Raw genomic sequence first — 25228 nt, 5'->3', positions numbered from 1 at the left:
ATGTGGCAGAACATTCCATGCCCATATAGGCCTTACCAGTCACCTGCAGACACACCGTGGACAACCCACAACCCGCTAGATGTCAAGGTCCATTTCAAAAACAATGGACAAACATCACCCTCAAGTAACATCAAGTGGGCTAGTGTGAAGTTTGCTCCATTAATACAGAGTAGCTTGCCTTGCCAAGGTGCGGTTTTCTCGATAGTTCCCATTTCCAGAGAAGCATGGATTACCACCAGCAAACAATGAAGCTGAAAGTAATACCCTAATCAATATAAACAAGGGACAAACTGATCCGCATTGTTAGTGTTATCTAATTGGGTAACAAAGCATCTGCAAGCAAACAACTAACCTCAGAGAGCACCAAGGACTCCATCATTGGGGATGGTTTTAGCACTGGTGAGCAATTAGAAAACTTGTACAGAAAAGCAAAATGTAAAATGTGATTGGTTGCTGTTTTCCTCAATCAGCCATAAGAGGGAGCCGGAATGACTGTTAGCTCTCTGTTAGATGCTGGGCTGATCTGATTTGAGTGTGTTGGAAGCTGGCTGTTAAAAAGTGCTATTGTAAGTTTTGCAACTGGTAGCAAACTTTGAGGACCAGACTGTTTGTATGATTATGGACTATGTTATTTGGATTATCCCTTAACTGAAAGACATTAATGACTGACTGTCTTATCTGTGTATGACTTGAACTGTTTGATGGACTCTGATATCTATATTTCCACGAAAGTAAAAGCCTACTTAAATTGCAGTGTCTCTGTATGCTGGTTTGTGTGTTCTCCAACAACACACTCACAACGCTTCTCTGAACGTACTTGCTCTCCCAACGGGGAGCTTATCTAACAGTATAGCAGCTGATGAGCATTTAAACATTCTTACTTCTGCAGGATAGGGATCCTGGTAAGCCTTGCCTATTTGCAAATATTGTTTTAGCAGTATGCCAATGTTTGTAATTGTAAAGCTACTGAGTTAATCACCCAGATTAACTCAGATTTAATGGGACACCACAATTTAAAACAGATTATGACAGGGCACGAATACCATTGGTGTAGCTTTGTCTCTCAATTTCTTGCAATCATGCTTTTCAAACCTCACTTCTTTGGAATCATTGCCCATACAACCGAAAGAGTATCTATGTTGTTCTGATGTCTGCCTTGTTTTCCAAGTAAAAAACAGAATGGCTGTCATCTAGGGCAGTGATGGCTAACCTTTTTGATGCCGAGTTCCCAAAGCATGCTAACCCTAAACCTTAAAATGCGAGTACATCATGCACATGCGCTGCCCCCATGCATGTGCCCCCCCTCGCCCATTTTTGGTTTCCAGGTTGTTGCAGATGGATTTCCAGGCCCAAAACAGGGCAGAGGGGTTAACACGCATGCACGGGAATCCCCAAAATGCAATGCAAGCACCCCCCGCATGCACATCAGAGACCAGCTGGCCAGTGGCAGGCGTGCACACACGCATGGTGGAGCTGGGCTGGGGCAATGGCTGGCGTGCCTATAGAGAGGGCTCTGTGTGCCACCTGTGGCATGCGTGCTATAGGTTCGCCATCACGGTTCTAGGGTATGAAGCCAACCCACCAGAAAAGCGCACATTTACACGTGGTGTCTCTTGTAGAAAGTCTATAATCTGAGGTGCAAACAAGTAGCATATGAAATTGCATAAAATGTTCCATTTTGATCTTCGGTGCATCGAGAGGACACAAATTACAAATACCGAAATAATATACAGCAGTCATTGACTCTCACCCAATATAAGAATTAAACAAAAACTCAGTTTCAAGTTTATTTACTGTTTTACTTTTTTAAAAAAGATTTTCAGTGTTTTCCTTTAAAAAAAAAAAAAAATACTGTTGCAGATCCTTGAAGTACAGCCCAGGGCCTCCAAGTCTGTTTCTTTCTTCCTTAATCCCCAGAAGGCTTGAAATGCTTCTAAGCACCATTTCCCCAAATGGAAAATTATTTGTGTTCCCCACTTTACTGGAACAGGAGGTGGAGGTGAGGGGAAGTAAGCAAAAGGACCCTGAATTAAAGAAAAGGTCCCAGTGCTGCTTCAAAGCAGAAAAATATAGCAGGAAACTGTCCCACCAAATATTGATGCAGTTTATGCCACGTCTGAAATTCAGATCAAGTGGGAGACATATTTCTGCCTGTAACTGGCCCCGCCTAGTGGCATGTTTGACTCCAACATGTAGCATGCATAGGAAAATTCCTGGAGTGGAAACTTCATTTTTACCCCACCACCACCTGCCCCCAGCTTTGGAAGCTGAATGGTTTCAAAAAGGGAGAAACAGTTTTCATGGGCGGCTTAGAAACTCTCCACTGTGAAAAAGAAACTAACTATATTCCTAACTTTAAATTGCCCTCCTCCCAATTCAAACCTTTTTTGTTTTGTTTTCCCACTTCCTATAAATTCCCCACCCACCCGCTGAAGTACGATTCTAAAGAATATTCAGATTAATGTTATTAATATTCATGCATTGCTGACTCTGCAGTGTGAAAAAAGGAGATGCCCCCAGCCCCTGAAAGGTCCTTGGCCCCTTCGATATCCCATTCATGCGGTAAGGACACCTATTAATCCATGATCAGTTAAGTAATATGCAGCAGTTTCATGGGGATTCCCAGGTTGGTAAAATCAGGGACAGCTTGGAATATCTTAAGACCAAGTAGATGGAATGAAAGAAAGAACTCATCTCCTTCTTCCTAGTTGACGAAAGGGAGGAAGAAGGAGAAGGCAAAGTCCCACAAGGAGAGGTCCAATCTCAGGTCAGAACCGGCACTGCATCTAGGGTAGGAAAGAGACAAGGAGGAGTGAGCAAAATGTAATATTTTCTCTACAGAGAAAACTTGAGTCTAAACCTGATCGAGCTTAGTGAAATTCAGCTTTCTTTGACTCACACTTTGCATAAACAAATAGGGATGTTCACACCAGGCCTTGGGTGGCAACTGCTTGTGTGCCTTGCTTTCTGTTTTTGGATGCTTGGATGGTGTATTCAAAACTCCACACATATGAAACAAAGGACAGGCAGCCTGTGGAACCTACCCCCGTTTTAACTAGAAAAGTATTTCTTGACCTTGGCAACTTTAAGACACATGGACTTTAACTCAATGTTTAATGTTTAATAAATTTATATGGCGCCCAATCCCGAAGGACACCGGGCGGCTTACATAAAAAACAATTTAAAATAATACTAAAAGATTTAAAAAATAAAGAGACAAGGCAGCTAAAAAGACACAACATGCACTCAACCTTAGTGGGGCTGGACTTCATTCAAGAGGTCAACAGCCCCAGGCCTGCCAGAAAAGCCAGGTCTTAATAGACTTTTGGAAGGCTGCGAGAGTGGGGAGGGTCCTGATCTCTGGGGGTAGATCGTTCCATAGGGCCGGGGCAGCTACAGAGAAGGCCCTCCCCTGAGGAGCCGCCAAACAACATTGTCAAGTTGACGGCACCCAGAGAAGGCCCATCCTGTGAGATCTTATTGGACGCTGGGAGGTATGTGGCAGAAGACGGTCTCAAGAATTCCCCACCCACTCCCGGCGTCTACCAGCAGCAGGAGAACGGAGCTCCCCGTCCTCTACAATGACTTCTTGTCCGTGGGCTTTGAAAAAAGCCAAAACCTCCTTGGAGGGGAGGTGAAGTTAAGGAGGATCGTCCTGTGAAGTTCCAGGAGAGATCACAACTTTCCTGCAGAGCCCCAGGGCTTTTTCCCCCTGTGCCACGTCAAGAAAAGAGACAATCTAAGATAGCTGTCAGAAAGCTGGCGACAGTTTGACATCCAAGAAGAGTGCTGGAGTGGATTTGGTGAACAGTGTTTGGAACTGGGTGAGAAGAATCCTTTTTAATTCAAAGTGTAACCCCAAAAGAATTTTCAGGAAAGAGAGACTCAAAATTATTTTTAAATGGCAACGTCCTAGCTACTTTTGAGTAAAACTTTAGAACTTTGAAATGGAAGACAAAAGGATTAAAGGAAGAATTTTTTTTTTAAAAAACTGTTAAAATACAGAAGATTGGATTTTTATTGGACCTTTCTTTCTTTAATGATTCTATTTCAGCATTTCTTTGATATTAGTGTAATTCTTGTCCTGCAGTGAGTTGTCTGCAAGTTGACCAAGACAAATTGGCCAAGATGAGCTCCTGTAGTGAGTTGCCCATGTCAAATTGTCATAGACATAGTTGCCCAGATTGAGGAACACTGAGCTAGGATCTTGAGTTCCATTTAATCAGCCAACTACAAAATAATTGAAGGAAGCTTGGAGAATCAGTCCCTGCTTCCCTTGAACTAGACACTATAATATGACCAATTTACATTATAGTCAGCATAGATCAGGAATTCTAACGTAAAATACCCAGCTGAACTCAAGGAAAAGGCCTTGTTGGCATCCCTATTACAGAAATTAAATACTGCTTTCAAAATATACACATTGAGCAAAATTCCAACTATGGCATTTTATCTTAAATTAAGAATATTTTTCTTGCTTTCGTTAAACAATAGGAAGTTAAAAAAAACCTTTGCTCCTCTATTACAGTCATAAAGGTGTCCTCTGCAATCCTAATGCAACTTCTGACCAGTTTAGATCTATCTGTAAAATATGTGGTCTTAGCTGATGAAGATTAAGACGGTGGAAGGTGTGAGTACAAACCATTCCTCATTACCAAACACTATTTTTTCTCAATTTCACTTGAATGAAAGAATTACTTTAAAAAATATGAGGCCTTGCTTTGAATCTTCAACTAGCTAAAGAGTTCTGGTGGCGCAATGGTTAGAATGCAGTACTGCTGGTTAATTCTGCTCACAGACTGGAGTTCAATCCTGATAGGGCTCGAGATTGACTCAGTCTCCCATCTTTCTGAGGTTGGTAAAATGAGGACCTAGTTTGTTAGGGGCAATATGCTGACTCTGTAAACCGCTTAGAGCAGAGTGTCAAACTTACAGCCATGGGCCAGATGCATCATGTGCTGGCCCCACCCTCACCAGGGGGGAAAACTCCCGATATGTCACATGATGCCACCATGATGATGGGAGTTTGACACCCCTGGTTTAGAGGGTGCTGTAAAGCACTATGAAGAAGTATATAAAGTCTAAATGCTAAATGCTATTGTTATTTCTAACGTATAGTAAGTCCCCAAAATAAGGATTTTTTTAACCTTACTACTGTGGAAGAGATTTCTGCGCCCCAAACTTGTTCTTCAAAGAGGTCCTTTCAATCAAAATGTTCTACTCTTTTAAAGCAGATTGTTTGCGGCTAGCTTTTTTATTTCATCTGTGCTTACCTTCTATGTTTTAAAGTGGAATTTATAGTACAAATTAATTTAGCATTCTTTAAAAAACTTTCTATGGGCTGTTTCTATTTTATAATTACATAAAGCAATTTAGACATAAAAATAGAGTTTAAGATGAATGCTAACTGAAAGATTTAAACCAGCTTTCCCCCATCGGATGCTGTTCAGATGTTTCAGATTATAATTCATAGACTGGCCAAGAACAAAGGGAGTTTGAACTCAACACATCTGAAAGATACCAAACTGAGGAAGTTACATTTACGCTTTGTTGATTAAAAAATATAGCTAGCATGAATCTGCAAAGCCTATTCTTTATTTGAATTTATAGCTCTAATCATAAGGTTTCAAAAGAAATGCAATGCAAATTACAAAGTGGCCTTAAAATATCCCTACTAACTTTAGCTTTATATACTCATCTCTCACAAAGATGATCTATATCATATTGACCACATCTGCACAGCCAGATCTCTGCTAAGCAAGTTGTGACAAATCTTTTCCTGTTCATGCAGCCCTCTCACAGTTGATTCAAGTAAGCCAGGAAATCAATAATTAGATCTAATTTCCTGTTTAATCCAAGCCAAATTTTAAATCATGAATTAATACCCTAGCTTGCCCTAAAATAGACATATTATTTTGTTTTGTTTTGTGCCTTTGAGTAAGCGTTGACTTGTGGTGACTGCCTGGATAAGTACCTGCAGTTATCTTGGCAAGATTTTTCATAAGTATTTGCCATTGTTTTCTTTTGGGGGGAGGGGAGTGGGGGGTAGAGAGAGAATGACTGGCTCAGGGTCACCCAGCTGGCTTTGTACCCTAAGTGGAACTAGGACTCATAGTCACCTGGTTTCTAGCCTGGTGCCTTAACCACACCAAAATGGTTCTCTATGGCTAATTATAGTCTTCTTGTTTTAGTTTACTTGCACTGTAGTGGCAGGAGCAAAGGCTGTGTATGGCAAACATCTTGCATTTCTATTGCACTAAGCTGAGACATAAGCTTTTGAATAAATTCCCTACATTTTTTCCAGCATGCTATTTATTCCACTCCTGCTTTTTCCAACCTTGTCATTTCTTCCCCTAGGCAGTAGGGGGCACTCATTCATCCCCGACAGTCATGCCTCTCACTGTTCCCTTCTGGCGGATCTGCAATAGAATACAGAATTTCTGGTTGAATGGCTTTCTTGCAAGAATAATTTCCTAATGGGTTTGACCCACTTTGATTTCTCCTAGCCTTGTGAAATAAAAACAATTTTGTGTTTCCTAGTAGTAATCAAGTACAACTGAATTCAAATGTATTTCCATATTTTAATCATAGATGGCTGTTTATGAATGTACAATGAAACAGACAAATATGTAGAACAGTGTTTTTCAATCTTGGCAATTTGGACTTCAACTTCCAGAATTCTCCAGCCAGCATGGCTGGCTAGGGAATTCTGGGAGTTGAAGTCCTCACATATCTTCAATTTGCCAAAGTTGAGAAACACTGCTACAAAAGCAAGACACTACCTCTCATTTTTAATTAATTGGTATCAAAAGCACAAAATAGCAATATGGGAAATAACTGGGCCAATTTTTAAAAATCTATTTGAAAAGATTTTTGGTGGAGGGGGTTGAAATCTTTTCAACTTGAAATATATGATTTAAGCCCTTCACAATATAGTATCACTAAAATCTGGTGGTTTTGCTGCTGTTAGTATACTTGCTCTTATTCCAAAAGCTGAGAAGTAATGTTTTTAATACGAATTCCAGCAACAATATCTTGGAGAAAAAGTATAGCAGACACAAAAGGATGGGAAAACATTGCATATATACCCCTCCCATACTATAGATTATTAATGTAATATTTTTACATCTTCTTACTACAAAGAAAGTCTTTTTTTAAAAAAACTTTATTATTTGCAGTCTTTTAAGAGTAAAACATGATTTTGAAGAAAAATAAGTGCTCTTTTCATGTTTTTACCTAGGATGCTTCGTTTTATAAAATACCCTTATATTAATTTCATTCTATAGAAGAATAAAGGCTTTGTCTCTTGCTTTAGCAGAGACTTTCCTTGGGGAAAGAAAGCTACTCTGCTACCCCACCTAATACATACACTACTCCCAGACTGGTAACCATCCTTAGTACCTCATCAAGCTCTTTCTGCGTCTCGTCCTCCATCCGCCGGATGTCAGCCATGCTTAAATCCACCCACTTATCCAACCAGCAAAACAGCTGCCTATGGAAGTTGGTAAAGAGGCGTCTTTCTTGCTGTCCAAGAGGAAAGAGAAGCTTTTAAGAAACTGAGATGCTGAGAATACAAGATGGCCCAAATTGGGAACCAAAATAAGTTTTCTAAGCTTTCAGATATCAAAGTCACAGCAATAAATCTAGGCTAGGTTCTTCAGACAGAAAAGCAAGAGACTGGCAGCCATTTTGAACCACAGATAGTCCTCGACTTACGACCAACAATTGAGCCCAAATTTTTTTTTTACTAAGCAAAACAGTTGCTAAGTGAGTTTTGACCCTTTTTACAATCTTTCTTGCTATAGTTGTCAAGTGAATCACTTCAGTCGTTAAAATAGCAACACGATTAAGCGAATCTGGCTTCTCCATTGACTTTGCTTAAACACATACCATCTGCCAAGGGTCTGATGGTTTATCATGTGACCACAGGAACACTGCAACAGTTGTACGTGTGAAAAATGATTATGTCACTTTTTTCCGTGTCATAACTCCAAAATAGTCACTAAACATACGGTTTGTAAGTCGAGGACTACAGAACCACTGAACTATAGCTTTCAGAGATCCTGGAGCACCGGGGAATTGCCAGAGGACTGGAAAAGAGCTGATGTGGCTTCTATCTTCAAAAAAATGGAAAAAAAAATAGATCCAGGAAACCTCAGACCTATCAGCCTGACCTCAATACCAGGAAAAATTCTGGAAAAGATAATCCAGCGACGAATTATCGAACACCTAGAAGTAAACAAAGTAATAGCCAAAAGCCAACATGGGTTTATGAAAAACCATGCCAGATTAACCTTATTGCATTCTTTGACAAAGTGACAGAATTAGTGGACCAGAGGAATGCTGTTGATATAGTTTACTTAGACTTCATTAAGGCATTTGATAACCTACTACTAAATAAAGTAGAAAAATGTGGGTTAGACAGCATCACCACCAGATGGATTGGTAACTGGCTGACCAACTGCATTCAACATGTAGTCCTCAATGGAACTGCATCTACATGGAGGAAAGTATGCAGTGGAGTACCCCAAGGCTCTGTTTTAGGCCCAGTACTCCAACATCTTCATCAATGAGTTGGATGAGGGGATAAATGGGGAACTCATCAAATTTGCAGATGATACCAAACTGACAGGAATATCCAAGACTCCAGAAGATAGACTTAAGATACAGAAGGATCTTGACAAACTTGAACATTGGGCACTATCTAACAAAATGAAATTCAATGGTGAAAAAAGTAAAGTTCTACATTTAGGCAAGAAAAACGAAATGCACAGGTACAGTATAGGTGGTACCTTGCTCAATAGTAGTAACTGTGAAAGAGATCTTTGAATCCTAGTGGACAACCATTTAAATATGAGCAGCAGTGTGCAGCAGCTGCCAAAAAAGCCTACATAGTTCTAGGCTGCATAAAAAGAGGGATAGAATCAAGATCACTTGAAGTGTTAATACCACTTTATAATGCCTTGGTAAGGCCACACCTGGAATACTGTATTCAGTTTTGGTCACCATGATGTAAAAAAGATGTGGAGACCTCTAGAAAGAGTGCAGAGAAGAACAACAAAGATGATTAGAGGACTGGAGGCTAAAACACATAAGGAACGGTTGCAGGAACTGGATATGTCTAGTCTTATGAAAAGAAGAACTAGGGGAGACATGATAGCAGTGTTCCGATTTCTCAGGGTTTGCCACAAAGAAGAAGGAAACAAGCTATTCTCCAAAGTACTTGAGGGTAAAACAAGAAGCAATGGATGGAAACTGATCAAGGAGAGAAGCAACTTAGAACTAAGGAGAAATTTCCTGAGAGTTAGAACTATTAATCAGTGGAACAGCTTGCCTCCAGAAGTTATGAATGTTCTAACACTGGAAGTCTTTAAGAAGATGTTGGATAACCATTTGTCTGAAGTGGTGTAGGGTTTCCTGCTTAAGCAAGGAGATGGACTAGAAGACCTCCAAGGTCCCTTCCAACACTGTTATTCTATTCTATTCTATTCTATTCTATTCTATATTATTCTACTCTACTCTATTCTATTCTAGTTAATTCTATGCTTCTGAGAAAATGGCCCGATCTTTACCAGATTCAACCTCTCTATCTTATATTAAGTGATTTCAGCTGGATGTTACTGGTGGAAGAGGGGCTTTTCCCCTCAGAGTTTTGGGTTCCACTTCTGTTCAAACCAGCAAATTTTCTCAAACTGGAACAGGCAACTTGAACTCACCTTTTGGATAAACTTTTCCACCCTTCCCTGAAGGCCCCACCAGCGGAACTTCACAGTCACAAGTTTGTAGGCACACATGTGGGGACAATCTTCATTATTGGCTAGTTCCAGCTAACAGGAACAACAACAACAAAAAAGGGGGGAGGGAGACAATAAAATCAGAAGAGTTAGGGAAGACTGTGTTACTTCATCCAATCCAAGAGCTCAAAGTCACATTCCTCCAAATGGATGGGCCAGAACACAAGTGAAATTCAATTTCACAGATTTGGTTTGTAATTAAATACAGACACGGGTAATCCTTGCTTAGTGACCACATTCGGGGCCAGCCACACCATTGCTAAGCAGATAATCACCTTACTGCAAAAGACTCTGAATGTTATTACCCAGTTGTTAAGCAAACTACCAGTCATTGAGACATCATGTGACCACAACCTGTGATTATATCTGTCAGACCTGGAAGCTATATTTTGCCTTTTGGATTCCAGGCCTGCCATACTTTCTACTATGGGAGAATGGGAGAAGGGATTATATAGAGCTGGGTGATGGGTAGCCATAATAACATTCTTTCTCAGAAAGTCAAGGCCATATTGCTTCTTCGCCTGGCCGGATGTGGATAGGAGGAATCTGTCTTTGTAGCAGTGAAAGATTGGACCATGTGATGGACTTGTGGGTGTTGGGACAAGATCTTGAACTTTCAACTGTGTGGGAAAACCTGGAAACTTTCAGATTCGGGCTCAACATGACTCTTTTAACAAATTGGAATTTTGAGGAACCTCTTGCCCCGGATTCTTATTTTATTTTGGATGCTATTTGGAACCCTGACAATATTCTGCATTCGCTCTGCTTGTTAGATACTTGCTCTGAAGCACATAAATGGCAATTGCGGGACTGCACAATATTATAATGGCTGTAAATGCACCTCAGCTGTGAAGCACCCAAATGGCAATCATGTGACTGTGGGACACTGAGATAATTGTAATTGTGAGACTTGGTCACAAAGCCAATTTTTAAAAACGTCATTATAACTAACAATTACTAAGCGGGGCAGTCAGCAAGCGAGGGCTACCTGTACTACCATCTCATTGCAATCATGTGTGGGGTGCTCCTTCTGACACAGGAAAGCATGCAGAGCACATGGAATTTGAAAAATTAAAAAGGAAGGAGTCCTTAGATGGAGCATGCAGCATCATCTGAACTCAATGGCCTTTCCCATTATAGTGAGATATGGGGAAATTTTTTCTGGACTTTTTTTTTCCTCTTTAGTTCTTGGCTGGACCCGGCCTCATTTTAAACTCATGCTGGTTTCTCCTACATATCAAATTTGGCCCAGTTCTATTCAGAGAGTTTTCTGATGACAGGCAGGTAGACTTGAATTACAAGCCACTTCACATAATTCCCCATTTCCATCATTCCGATGAATTGAAAATAATTTATTTAAGAAAGCGTAATATCACTCAAGGCTTGAGGGGGACATAGGCCTTCCCCACCTCTCATCCTGAAATTTTAAAATAATGTTTTCTTGGGTGAAAACATTTCTTGAGGGAGGCAGAAAGAGCAGATAATATTAGATCAAAATATCCCACATGAATTTTTCTTATCCAGTTTGCATTGCTCAACATATAATATACTTGGGAGAAAAAACCTTTATTACTCTTCCAGACAACCCTTCAAGCAAAGAAAAGCAAGATTGCTTTTCTTTAAGGAATTCGTGTTAGGCTGAGAACACAGTGGCTGGTCTGGGAGCATCAATTGTATTTTAAGCACAAGGCAATCAATCTAGTTCTTCATGCTATTAATCCGCCATCTCCATCCTGATGCTTTCCAGATGTAGGCTGGGGATGATGGGAGTTGAACAGCAACATTTTCAGAGAGTGTCAAATTGTGGAAGGCTAGTCTAGTACAGCAGGTGAGTTCTGTGGCATAACAACATCTCTAAAATGTATGGGGCAACTTAAGCAGCCCAGCAGGAGAGCACAGTGTGTGAGCAAGTCTTACAGAAAAAAGCAGGACTGAACTCCTATTTTGGATGAAAAACAACCTGATAATCACAAATACTTGGTCAAACTAAATTTGGGGTACTCTAATGAGGTTGCTTCCCATCAAGCCTCTCTTGGAATCTAGAATGCTTGAAAGCTGGAAGATGGGGAAGAATTGGGAGGGAGACAGGCAATCCAAGATGTACTAAAAAGCCAGTTTCCTTCTTTTCGCGAGGTAGATATTACCTTCCAATCAGGACCAAGTGGGCCTCTGGCCGTCTTCAGAGATTTGAAAAGAGCTGGATCTTCATCTGGTTTGTAATCCTGAAAGAGAAAAGAGTTGAGAAAAGGTAGCAGTATGCAGGACAAAATCCTAACAAACAGTGATGTAAGGAAGAATCCAGATATCTATTTTTTTCCTCTATTCAGTAGATGAGAAAAAAATTAAAAAAATAGTTAGAACAATTCAGCATGTCTCCTGCTGTAGCAGCTGAGCAGAAACAACTAACTTAGCTACAGAGCTGTGATGGTGAACCTATAGCATGTGTGCCACAGGTGGCACGCGGAGGCCTCTCTGCCGACACATGGCTGTCACCCCAGCTGAGCTCCACCACGCATGTGCGTATGCCTCCCACTGGCCAGCTGATTTTTAAGTCTCTTCAGCGCGTTAAAACACTATACAAGCCATTGAGAATATAACCAGTGACGTGCAGTCAGTGGAGGCAGGGCCTCACCACTGTCATGATGAAAAGAAAAACAAAATTAAAAGGAAAAAGGGAGAGGTAGTTGCTGCCAGAGTCACAGTGGATGACTCTGGTTAGTGCTTAACTGCAGGGGGAGGCGAGAGAACAATGGACCTCCTTTACTCTAGCTTTATAATTACTTGAGCAGAGTTAAGCAAGAGTTAAAAGGCGAAAAATTCCTTATGCAAAGGAGGCACGTGGTTCTCTCTCCTCCTCCTGCAGAGGGCACTTTGTTTAGAGGCTTTTTTTAAACAGTTAAGCAGAGTCATCCATGTGGTGACTCTAGCAGCAACTGTCCTAGCCTGGCTAGAGCAGCTCTTGCCTTTTTCTTTTCACATTTTCATCATGGGGGACAAGAAATCCTCTGACACAGCTGAAAAAGGTATGTGGGTCGGAGGGAGGGGGTGGGGGGGAGGAATTCAAAATTATTTGTAAGTAATTGTAATTTGTTTAATTATAAGTAATTTGTGTGTGTGTGTGTATGTGTGTTTTACCCACCTCTGCTGGTGAGCGGGCTGGCACTTTATTATTTAAAGCCTGCCGCCCCGCCGCACCATAGAGCGGGACACGCCGGCTTCTGGCCATACAGCGGGTCCTGTTGTATGACTGGGGCAGTGGTATGCACTTTAAAGTGCCAGCGCACCTCCCGGCCATAAAGCAGGACATGTTTCGCTCTATGGCAGGGCGAGGCAGCATGCACTGAATGGCCGGAAGGCACGCCGGTACTTTAAAGTGCATGCCACCACGCCCCGCCATAGAGCGAAACACGTCCTGCTTTATGGCCGGGAGGCGCGCTAGCACTTTAAAGTGCATGCCACCACCCTGGGCCCGACCATACAGCGGGCTGTATGGCCGGGCCTGGGGCGGCGGCATGCATTTTAAACTGCCAGCGTGCCTTCTGGCCATAAAGCAGGTCCTGCTGTATGGCCGGGGCAGCAGCATGCACTTTAAAGTGCCGCGCGCTGGGTTGGGCGAGTCCCAGAAGACGGGCGGAAGATGGCACAGGCGTCTGGAGCCCCTTCTGTCACCGTCCCTGTGGAGCCACCGCTGCTGCCTCACTCCTCCTCGTCTTCACCGCACGTCACTGAATATAACTATCTACATCCAACAGGAACAAGAAGGAACAAGAAGTGCCTCACAGGAGCAAATAGAGGTAAATCCTAGAGAGGTAGAAAATGCATCACTGAACCATGGAGATGAATGCTAGAGAGGAATAAAGCTGCATACACGGCAGACATAACACCTGTATCAGCATACGCATGCATGGGAGGTGGGGGAGCAAGGGGGGACACTCCCCCGTGCCCTCCTCATGCCCCTTTTTCTGTTCCCAGGAGGCTTCAGGACGCCTGCTAGGCCCAAAACGGGGCGCTGGTGGTGATGGGCATGTGCGCATGCATAGGGGTGATTGGAGCACGTGTGTGTGTGTGTGATGTGTTCGATATACGCATGCACTCATATAATGGATATCGGCATGTGGGCATGCACAGTCGTGCACACTTTTGGCATGCAAGGATAAAAAGGTTAGCCATCACTGTTATAGAGGAAGGTTGAAAAAAAGGCAATGTTTAACATCCAAAAGCCAGTGAAAAGCAAAAGAGATTGAGGATGACAGTAGAACTTTAGCAAGCAGTTAGTAGAATGGGTAGAAGTCATCATCACTGTTGCCACCAGAAATGAAGCCCACAGGCTGTGTAGCCCACAGGTGTTTCCCAGTCTTCTTTTCATGACCCAAAATTTCCCAGCTTTCATCTCAGGTCACCCATCATGCCAACTGCCAAAGGGCATCCCAAACAGTATCTTCTTACATCATCTGATACTTGTGTCCGATCACCAATGTCTATGTGAACAACCTCCACATCTTTCCAAGTATCTGCATCCAGGCCATGGACCTGCAAAGGAGAAATTTTTAACAGTATCAAAGACAAATGATTCTGGAGAATGTCTACTTATGTTTTATACATACTGTACTGATGATATTTTAGACAGCAACTGAGTTCACACTTCATAATGAGGCAAGCCAATTTTTACAAATTAGCTTTTGAATAGGTGGGCTAGAATTGCATTCCAAAAAGAAGTGGGTGGTACTGCAAGCTAATTCTGCTGGCTGCCAGCAGTTCGATCCTGACCGGCTCAAGGTTGACTCAGACTTCCATCTTTCCGAGATGGGTAAAATGAGGATCCAAATTGTTCGGGGCAATATGCTGACTCTGTAAACCACTTACAGAGGGCTGTAAAGCACTATGAAGCGGTATATAAGTCTAAGTGCTATTGCTATTGAACGTTAATTATAATTAAAATTATATGATTGCTCTGTGTTCATTAATTGAAAAGCTTAAGAAATCATCATTAAATATTTTAAATGAAAAATGTAATAAATTCCCATTTCCATAATTTACAGTTTAATAAGGTCTAGATATGGATCACCCTGTGGCCACTTATGAAGTACGAACAAATTATTTTGATGGGCTTTTGCTCATGTTAATGCATATATATATAGATCAGACAATCATGGTTTCAGAACACTCAACCAATTTGAAACTATGTTTTTGTTGGCTCACTGATTATAAATATAGTATATAATATGGCGTTTGTACAGGGCAAGTATTCATGATTTTTTAAAATTCAATCATAGTTTGCTATAAGGCCTTTCCATGCATCTAACCAATATATAGTTATATAAGTCAAGAGTTGTTTTTTTTTTAAAGAAAAAAAGCTTGGCATTACCTAGGAAATTTTAAATGAACCATGAAATGTTTGCTTGTCTAAAAGACAGGTGTATATCTCTGGTTTCTTTAACAAAAGAAATATGATTAGCATGTGGAAATGCAGCCAGTATCTAAAATTGCTGCCAGCTTTCTTTTAATCTGTTAGAGACTCTTCTCTAACTGCCTTCCTTTAAAGAACAGGTGGGTGACATATGGGAATACTATCTTGGAGACTTCAATCAACTTTTGGAATATTTTGTCCAAGACTGTTTCTAATTTTTTTCCTATAACATATTGTCATTAAGCCTTTTGCATTTCCTTGGACTTTTAAATAATTGATACTTTGAATGCTAACCTATTTAGGTTTTGTTTTATTCCCTTTTGTACATTGCCCTATAAAATCTTGTTTCATTTGGCTACTTTGTACATCATCATTAAACATAACTCTTTTGATTTAGAGCTCCTGCACCAAGGAGGAGCTCCAGCTTTGCTTTAAAAAAAAAAAAAAACCTTTACTCTAAGTGCTTTATTCCCTATTAAATTGTCACACATTGCATGAAAATCTCACTGTTGACCCCCTACCTAGGCAACACAAGACAGTTCTGGAGAGGTAGATTTATTTCTAGAAAACCATTGTCACTCCCTAAAGAATTAAATGAGCCTTTTCCAGAACTCCCAAAAAGAACACTGGCATGTTCTATGCCTCAAACGTTGAGTTTAACACATCCCTATGACAATAAACCACAGTTTGACGGTAATTAAAGTGGACTTGTTAAATGAAGTGGACTTGTTAAATACAAACCTTAATGGCTGGATTTGAAAAATATGGCAAGCCCCAAGGAACTAAAGCAGAGCTTAATTTCCCGTGTCACAATAAGCACATAATCTTAGCAATTCAAAATCTCTCTTCTACATAATTAGCCAGACGTGAAAATAAATGCTGACAGGGATACGTTATCTGAACTGCAATGATTCAACTGTTCCAAAGGTTTTCTGGAAGATAACAGTACAACCCAGAACTGGTAAATGATGTATTCTGAATGTCCCCTAATCACTGCTAACCACAATTATATTTCTGGGCAATAAAACTTGAGTCCAACAATACAAGATCTAATTGCCTATACAAGTAGTCCTTGACATACAACCACAAATGAGCCCACAATTTCTATTGCTAAGCAAGTCAGAGTGAGCTTTTGCTCCATTTTACGACCTTGTTTGCCCAAGTTATGGAGTGAATCACTGCAATTGTTAAAGTGAGCAACATGGCCGTTTAGTGAATCTGGCCTCCCCATTGACGTTGTTTGTCAAAAAGTTGCAAAAGGTGATCACACATAACACATTACAACCATCATAAAAGCTTGCCAGTTGCCAAACGTCCAAAGTTTGATCATATAATCATGAGGCTACTGCAATAGTTGTAAGTGTGAAAAATGGTCATAAGTCAACTTTTTTCGACGCCTCTATAACTTTGAACAGTCACTAAACAAATGGTTTTAAGTCGAGGACTGCTTGTAAAGAACAGAAATCGGTAGGATTTAGGCTCCCCAATTCTTTGGACAAACAATCTATTATATTTGCAGGCTTACATTTTCTTGTTCCCCTAAATCCGGTTTGTGCCATGTTTCAATTTTGACAAAGAAATCGTCCTTCATGTATTCGTTCTATGGAAGAGGAGAAGGAAACAAGGTTACAAGAATTCTTGGTGCTGACAATAGAACCTGCAAACGCTAAGGCCATATAGCACTTGTCAGGGATAAGTTACCTTGAAATCCTCTGAGTCGATTTGTACAACTATGAATTGACTGTAACAATTCAATTCATAGAACCGATAAAACCCACAGGAAGGAATTAGAGCAGGAATCCCCTGCCCCCAGTCTGTGGGCTAGATCTGGCCAATGGCCCCAATGGGACCGGGCTATGCAAGGGGCAACAAGCACATGAAACTCCATTTGCGCAAACAGCGAGAGAGCATGTGAAACTGTCCCCTCTGCCCTCCCACTCCTGCCAGCAGTTCGCCCAGCCCAAAAAGTTGGGGATGGCTATATTAGAGGAAACAAATGTACTCAGAAGTCTAGGGATGTTTGTGGACGGGGAGGAATAACCAGGGAAAATCCCCACTCCTAGAGCTATACATTTCAGAAGTCGCTTACCGTAATAACTGCAGTAGATGAAGCCAAAATAAGGGGAAAGACAAAAAGAATATTAGTGTAGCAAAGCAAAACAGAAAATCTTGCTAAATTACATCTTATTATTCTGCCCCAACAATAAAAGTACAGTAATAATGATACATGACTCAATGCTAGAATCAAGCACCCAGCAAGCAGGATGCTACAGGTATCAGAGCTGAGAAGTTCGAAATGGAGAATGCTTTTGTGTCCAAGCATTGCATTTAACATTTTTGGGAGGGCTCAGGACCCAGTGGCCTGAAGGATAATGCCAAGAGAACAGGCTATGTGATTCAGATCCTAGATTTTTTATTTTTCTCCTGGGTTACAGAATAGAGTTTGGACACTTTCCTTTTTTAAAAACGATGCTAAAACTTTTATTATGGATTTCATTCATATTGCTGATTTTTTTTTTTAGCTGAGTGCATCTGAAAAAGGACTCAGGTTGCCAATCCAAGCTATTGAGAATTAGCAGGCACGTATTCATATGATGCTAACAATGTAGAAAGTGAATCGGAGAATACAACAGGAATGAACTCATGCCCTTCTAAATGCTCCATTGCCCTATGGCCAATTTTGTAGATCTTTGGTATTTTCAGATTCCATGCAGCAACAATAATAATAATAAAAATAAGTGAAGATCTGTTGGCAAATAATGCCAAGCTCCATCCACTAAGCACGCAAGGTTATACTGAATGGCTGCTCACTCGGTCCTCTGCCGAGACACTACCTATTTGCTATTGGGAATGTACAGGTAGTCCTTGACTTACAACAGTTCATTTAGTGACCATTCAAGGTTACAATGGTACTGAAAAAAGTGATTTATGATCATTTTTCACACTTATGACTGTTGAAGATCCCCATGATCATGTGGTTTATATTCAAATGCTTGACAACTGACTCATATTTATGACGGTTGGAATATCCTGGGATCATGTGATCACCTTTTGCAATCTTTTGACAAGCAAAGTCAATGGGGGAAACCAGATTCACTTACTAACTGTGCTACTACCATGTTTCCCTTCATCTTTTGACCCCCTGAAATAAGCGCTTGGCCTTATTTTCAGGGAGGTCTTATTATTTTTGAGGTCCAGGAAGCAGTGATCATGGTCACCTCATAGCTGTGGTTCACCGACAAAAGGGCGAATGACAAAACCGCGCCTGACTAAACCGCGGTGACAAAACCGTGAGTTCTAAAGCACTCCGACGGATGAGCACTGAATTGCGCCGACAACAGGGCGGCGACAGAAGCGCGCTGTAAAACTAAACCTAACCCTAAATCTAACGCTAACCTTAACCCTAAATGTAACGCTAACCCTAAACCTAACCCTAAACGTAACACTAACCCTAAACCTAACGCTAAACCTAAACCTAACCCTAAAACTAACCCTAAACCTAACCCTTACCTTAACTTAAATCGGCTTTCCGCTGACGCGCTGTTGTAAAGCACCCTTCTGTCTCCGCGCTGTTGTCGCTATGCTGTTGTCGGCGCGTTGATGACATTGTGGTTTTAGCGACGTGGTTTTGTCGGCGTGCTTTTGTCGTGAACGCTTTTGTCGGGTCACGCATAGCTGCTGCTGTGTTGTGCGTCACTGGGCCTGCTGCTCTTTGCGGCGCCATTAGCGTGACAGAAGGTGCGCAGTGGCTAGGGTTGCGGGAGCGGCTGTTAGGTAAGGGTTTGTGGGGTGCATGGAGCATGTTCCCTCTCCCTTCCTCCCCTCCTGCCTTGCCTCCTCACTTTGTGTTGTTTGTGTGGCAAGCAATCAAAGGAAATGTTGGGACTGGCTGCCCATGCGGTTAAATATTTTTGGGGAGGGCTTATTTTGGGGGGAGGGCTTATTTGAGTGCATGCACTCAAATCGCAATTGAGTTTATTATCCAGGGAAGGCTTATTTTTGGAGAAACAGGGTAATTTAACCGTGTTACAACTTGCCACATGTGCCACATAACAAATGTGGCAAAAAAAGTTCATAAAATGAGGCAAAAGCAATTTAACAAATTCCTCACTTAACAATATAAATTTTGGGCTCAGTTGTGGTTGTAAGTTGAGGACTATCTGTATACCCAAAATAAAATTGTCTTATTCAATGAAATATGGAAGTCTGGATGTTTATTTGAATTACAGTGCTTGGAACTCTCCATGCTGGTCAATAATTATTTCTGCCAATATTAAAGATGTCTCTTTTCCCCTCCTGCAGGCTTACCTGTCCGACAATAAGGATAGGCATTCCAGGCTCTTTCATGGACAACAAGGGACCCTTCTGGGGCAAACATCTTGATGAATCCTGGAACTTTGCTGTGAGAGAAAGAAGCAAGAGAAGGCTTCAGATCCAGCATCGTCATCACCTGTCCACACCCAGGATGGTTCTTACCTCTGAAGATGGTAGATCTTATGGGTGTACTGCCCCTGCTCTCCCTCGTGTTGGTAGGGTTCATTTTTCAACACCTCAATTCCTTCACCACCACCGGTGTTGTTCTTACTAGCCTCAGCCACAGAAAATAATTGTCCAACTTGATACTGAAGATGACAAAAAGACACATGTGTGTGTGTGTTAAAATTCTGTTTCCCCCTGAGGATAGGAAAGAATATTAATGTCTATTCATGAGTGGAAGGCAAAGCAAGCCAGAATATAGCTAATTCTGGACTGTTTTATAAGGGCCCAATGGTACCCACAAGCGTTATCAGTGGGGCTAAGAAGGTTGTGGAATTACCTGGGGGCAAGTTTATAACTCACCTCTTCTACAGAGCAAGGTAGTACCACCCGACTGGATTTTTTGTTGTTGTTGTTGTTGCAGAGAAGGAAAAGAAAGAGAAGGAAAATAGTTAGATTTCCCCAATTTTCAGTCTCTCCCAACACTACTTTTTACATAAAAAAAGTACACAAATATACTCATGCAAATACAATATTTAGGTAGAATAGAACCAGGAGTTTGATCCTGACTCAAAGTTCATCCTTCTGAAGTCAGTAAAATGAAGGCTCAGATATTAGAGGTAACATGCTGACTCTGTAAACTTCTTAGAGTGCGTTATAAAGCACTATGAAGCGGGATCTAAATCTAAGCCCCATTGCTATATTTTGCCAACAGGGCAACTGTGATCACCACGAAAATACACTGAATGATCGAGATATGAAGGATTCTCCACAAGTCTGCTTACCAGACCAGATGGAACATATTCCGATTAGATTTTTAGTCTTAGTTTGTTTTTAGTAGATCTCACAAGGAAAAAAAACTTCAAAAGGACTTTATCCTTTGGATTGGCCTGCAATAATCACTAGAATATTTATTCTCATCTTTCCTAACTAAAGAGACCTGAGAGAAGGACCTTTCAAATCATTTTGCTTCAGCAACAGAATTTTACAGTACATACAAAATCTTTCCACCTTTTCTTATCATTAACTCCCTTTTAAACCCCTTCCCTTTTTCTGCATTAAAATGTCATGAGGAAATTATTAAATTGCTACATAGGTATAGTAACATACAATTTTGATTGCTAGCACTAGAAGCTATCCATCTGAAAACATTTTAAAGGATGTGAGTTCAATGGATAAAATCCATAACTATATTAAGTTACAAAGCAATTTATATTGGATCCTGCAGCTTAATTAATGGACATTATTATTGCACATTGTTTCCCATTAAAAACAAATCTCAAAGCAATTATAAACATATATGTAGAGCACAATTGCTTTCTATTATACTCTGAACAGGAGGCTTATTTTCAGAATCATAAACTAAACTGATCGGCAGTCACTTCTCTATGCTGATTAGATTTGCAAGGCCAGCTAATTGCAATGTGACCTTAAGGAAGAGAACAAAAAAAAAAGGTTACAAATACCAAATAACAATAAAATAACAGCAATAATAAATTATCCCCATTTTATTTCCATATGAGCTAAGGAAACTTGTTGCCCAAGTTTTTTTTTTTAATAGTAGCAAATAATACACTTGTTTAGGGTTTTGAGAGGACAAATGACTAGTTATTTGTGTACCAGAAATTGTGCCTCCTTTTGCAAAGGTAACACAAACGTATCGGTGCCTAAGAAGCATAACAGATCATTGAAAATTTTGCAATTTCAGGCATGTATATTTAAATATTTATTACATGTGTCAAGGCCACTGGACTCAAAAAGAGTCTGGGGTGATAACAAAATATCAAATATAGACAAAAAAGGAAGTTAAAAACTATGCAGACAATACCGTATTTCCACGAAAATAAGCACTTGGCCTTATTTTTGGGGAGGTCTTATTATTTTTGAGGTGCAGGAGGTGGCGAGCGTGGTCACCTTATGGGTGGTTGCTGTGTTGCAATATTTTCAGGGAGGGCTTATTTTCAGGGGAGGATTTGTTTAGCACATGCGCTCAAAAGCCCAATTGGGCTTATTAGCCAGGGGGGTGGGGGGTTCTTATTTTCAAAGAAACAGGGTAATAACATCAGAAATACAACACAAGTCCACAAGCAAGCTAAGCCCCAAATTTAGCAATCCACATTTTTAACTAGGCAGGAACAAAGCTATTACCAAAAAAAGCTTTTAGCTTTTATGAGCCCACAGAATAAAGGAAAAATCTCTGAGTCCAATTTGAATCCTAATGGTTTCATAATTATTTCCATATGGATTTCTTGGATATGATAAAAAGGTGGGCACTTGTGCGCTATTCTGGGATTTCTTTTTTAATTGTCTAATCTATAACAAAATATTGGTATTTCCCCTTGGCTCTCCCATGCACTAGCCTGAGTCAACTTAAAAAGACTTTTGAGCAGGAAAGCAATAGAAATAAATGTATTCCTGTAGTTAACTGTATTCAGAACATCTTGTTTTTTCCACAGAGAAGATCATGACAACAGTTCCTACAATCAACATAAGATTATGAAGTGAAGGTTGAAGGTTATGTTATCTAAACCAAGGTTTTTTACATTTTTACCCCTCAGGATCCTTTCCACTCTTAAAAATGATAGGGGACATCGAAAGAGGTTCTGTTTGTATGGATTACATTTATCAATATTTATTATATTAAAAATTAAAATTGACGTATTTGCTGCCACTATTGCTTCTCATAATTGTATGATGGGATTTTAATTTGTATTTTTTTAACATAGGGTGGCAACAAATTTGATTTTACAGAGCCCTGAGAGTATCTAGAGGGTCCCTCCAGGGGCTCCTGAACCACATTTTGAGAAATCCTGATCTACAAAGGTAAATGTTCCCCTCACATATATGTGCTAGTCGTTCCCAACTCTAGGGTGTGGTGATCATCTCTGTTTCAAGGCCAAAGAGCCAGCGCTGTCCAAAGACGTCTCCATGGTCAAACTTCTTTCAAACTGCCAGGTTGGCAGAGTAATGGGATCTCACTCTGTTATGGCCCTAGGGATTTGAACGCCGAACTGCTGACTTTTCTGCTTGACAAGCTCAGCGTCTTAGCCACTGAACCACCCCATCCCTATGATCTAGATTCTGATCTAGAGGCATGCGTACATACTTATCCAGAATAGAACACAACATTTCAGCCCAGATCCCACACTCTTTGCTTAATCATAGTCTACTGACTAATGTACAATTTGCTGAATTCATACAAAATGCGAAATCAAATCATGGTTTACAATCAATGGCTGAGTTCATACAATACTAAACCAAAGCCAATACATCTAAATTAATAAACTGTGTGTAAATCACACTTCACTGTACATGTCTATTAAGGGAAATGTGTGATATATCCACTCCGGCTGGGAACGGGGAAGAATATTAATTATAAAAACAGAGGTCAGAAATTATGGCTCAAATCTCACTAAATTAGACTCCAAGTTTTATTAAAACCCTAACCAAAATAGCCAGTAACTGATTTGATGGGATATAAAATTCAACACCATCTGGAAGTCACAAGTTGCTAATTTATATTGTAAAATACAACTGAATACATATTATTAGAAACCAAAACCATTGGGTGAAATGGGACAAATGCCAGGACTGCAATATTCCTTATATAAAATCCTCTAAGATTCTATTGCTTGATTAACATGAAACAGAAAAGTAGAGTTTCATTCTTGCTATCTCAAACACCTTTTCTCTTACGATTTCCTGCTCTTATCTGTCCTGACATGTTAACAAAGAAAAATCTGTTGCAAAATTCCCCCTATACTATCTAACCATAATTTGTGGTGATACTTTGCATTGCAAATGTCTGGGTTTATTCTAATTAAGTTCCGTTAAATCTATTCCTAAAATACAACAGTTTCTAGATTGAAAAAAGGCAGCCAAGAAACTATTGTGATACTCCCTAGCAACCTCTCCTATATTTTCTTACTGAAGATTAGTAAAATAAATATTGATGTTAGGAAGGTGGTAATTATGAAGAAACTATCTTCTCTGGAAGGAAAGAGTGAGTCAGTTCTAAGTTGCAAACAACTGGCTGTGTGGCAGTGGATTTATTCTTAGTCTCCTCAACTGGATGCCATCTGTGAGCAGGAGAGAAGCTGGAAGAACTGTGGTGCTTTCAGAAGTGGTGAGACGCAAGAGGCATGTTGGCTGGGAATAAAGAAGTTTTAATCCAACTCTCCAGTTGAGGCTGTTCAGGAAACAGGGGAAAAGTGCTACTTTGAACTCAAAGTAGTCAAAGAGTCCATTGCATCCAAATGTCAGATCTAAACTAAAGTTGGTAATATTTTCACAGCATCCAAAATACAACATAAAATAGTTCTGGACTATACAACCGTTAAGTGCTATATAAAACAGTCAAATAAAGAGGGGGGAGGGGTAATCGTGTACAGCGGTTTCTGAGACCCGCAGTTAACTACCCTCTTTTTATGAGCCACTCCCCACCTTCCCATTAACCCTTCCCTCCCATGCGCACCTCTCACCCACCCTTGCCCCTCTTGTACTTACAACTCTTTAATGAGCACCATCCCTCACACCCTTCCAGCGCCTCGCACGCCCAAAGCACCCTGTCTTCTCTTCCTAGTTCTCCCCACCCCGGCCATTAACGCCATTTCCGCCCTTACTCCAGCAGTCACTTGCCCAGACCAGTCCCTTAAGACGCCATTTCCGCCCTCAATCAGGCTTCCTTTTTTCCGGCAGAAGCCGACGAAGCAATGAATGGGTTGCCGCTTTAGGGAGAGGCGAAGCGGAGGCGGGTCTTCCTTTCGGACATACTATTGCCTGTTGATTGACAGGATGGCCAATTCTGGAAAACGAATACAATACCGCTCCTCGCGAGGAGAGCTGCGCGGTTGAGTATTGCTAGGGCATGTGAAGATTTCACCCTAAAATAGAAAAACAGCAAACTCCGCTGCTTTTATGTCTAGGAAAATATCGCTTTTAGACAACACTGAGCCACGTAGTACAATGTAAAAAGATGTTGAGGCTCTAGAACAGAGGTCTTCAAACTTGGCAACTTTAAGACTTATGGACTTCAACTCCCAGAATTCTCCAGCCAGCTCTGCTGAATTCTGGGAGTTGAAGTCCACAAGTCTTAAAGTTGCTAGGTTTGAGGACCCCTGCTCTAGGAAGATTGCAGAGAAGAGCAGCAAAGATGATTAGAGGACTGCAGGCTAAAACATATAAAGAACAGTTGCAGGAATTGGGTATGTCTAGTTTAATGAAAAGAAGGACTAGGGGAGACATGATAGCAGTGTTCCAATACCTCGGGGGCTGCCAGAAAGAAGAGGAAGTCAAGCTATTCTCCAAAGCACCTGAAAGCAGGATTAGAAGGAATGCATGGAAACTAATCTAGGAGAGAAGCATCCTAGAAGTAAGGAGAAATTTCCTGAGAATTAGAACAATTAATCAGTGGAACAACTTGCCTCCTGAATTTGTGAATGCTTCAACACTGGACGTTTTTAAGGAGATTGGACAACCGTTTGTCTGGAATGGTGTAATTTCCTGCCTGAGTATGGGGTTGGAGACCCCAAGATCCCTTTCATCTCAGTTC

At 40.8% G+C, this 25228-nt stretch overlaps 1 protein-coding gene across 2 annotated transcripts; it reads right to left on the bottom strand.

Moving 5' to 3' along the window:
* Positions 1-1782: 1782 nt before the first annotated feature.
* LOC116522580 (phosphatidylinositol transfer protein beta isoform-like) lies at positions 1783-24304 on the bottom strand. 2 transcript variants are annotated; one of them, XM_032237556.1, is made up of 12 exons: positions 24184-24303; positions 20041-20071; positions 19678-19823; positions 19510-19601; positions 17291-17298; positions 16727-16801; positions 14241-14324; positions 11939-12016; positions 9717-9827; positions 7402-7524; positions 6338-6419; positions 1784-2786 (listed from the first exon to the last, which is right to left on the bottom strand). In XM_032237556.1, exons 1-11 carry the CDS (start codon positions 24201-24203, stop codon positions 6372-6374), a joined length of 816 nt encoding a protein of 271 aa, XP_032093447.1. In that variant the 5' UTR covers positions 24204-24303; the 3' UTR covers positions 1784-2786; positions 6338-6371. The 2 variants fall into 2 exon arrangements, with proteins under 2 accessions (XP_032093448.1, XP_032093447.1); XM_032237557.1 differs by lacking the exon at positions 7402-7524 and having other exon boundaries at positions 1783-2786; positions 24184-24304.
* Between the last annotated feature and the right edge of the window lie 924 nt (positions 24305-25228).

Source organism: Thamnophis elegans, chromosome Z (genome assembly GCF_009769535.1).
Source record: "Thamnophis elegans isolate rThaEle1 chromosome Z, rThaEle1.pri, whole genome shotgun sequence".
NCBI lineage: Eukaryota > Metazoa > Chordata > Lepidosauria > Squamata > Colubridae > Thamnophis > Thamnophis elegans.
The sequence above is the reverse complement of the archived record's forward strand: the minus strand, read 5'-3'. Positions and strand labels throughout refer to the sequence as shown.

Excerpts from the sequence above, each read along its gene's own strand:
- LOC116522580 (XM_032237556.1), bottom strand. The coding sequence starts at position 24,203 with ATGGTGCTCATTAAAGAGTT. Across the intron at positions 19,824-20,040 it reads TACCTTGCTCTGTAGAAGAG|TATCAAGTTGGACAATTATT; the intron begins GTGAGTTATAAA and ends TGTCATCTTCAG. Across the intron at positions 6,420-7,401 it reads CGCAGAAAGAGCTTGATGAG|ATCCGCCAGAAGGGAACAGT; the intron begins GTACTAAGGATG and ends ATTCTATTGCAG.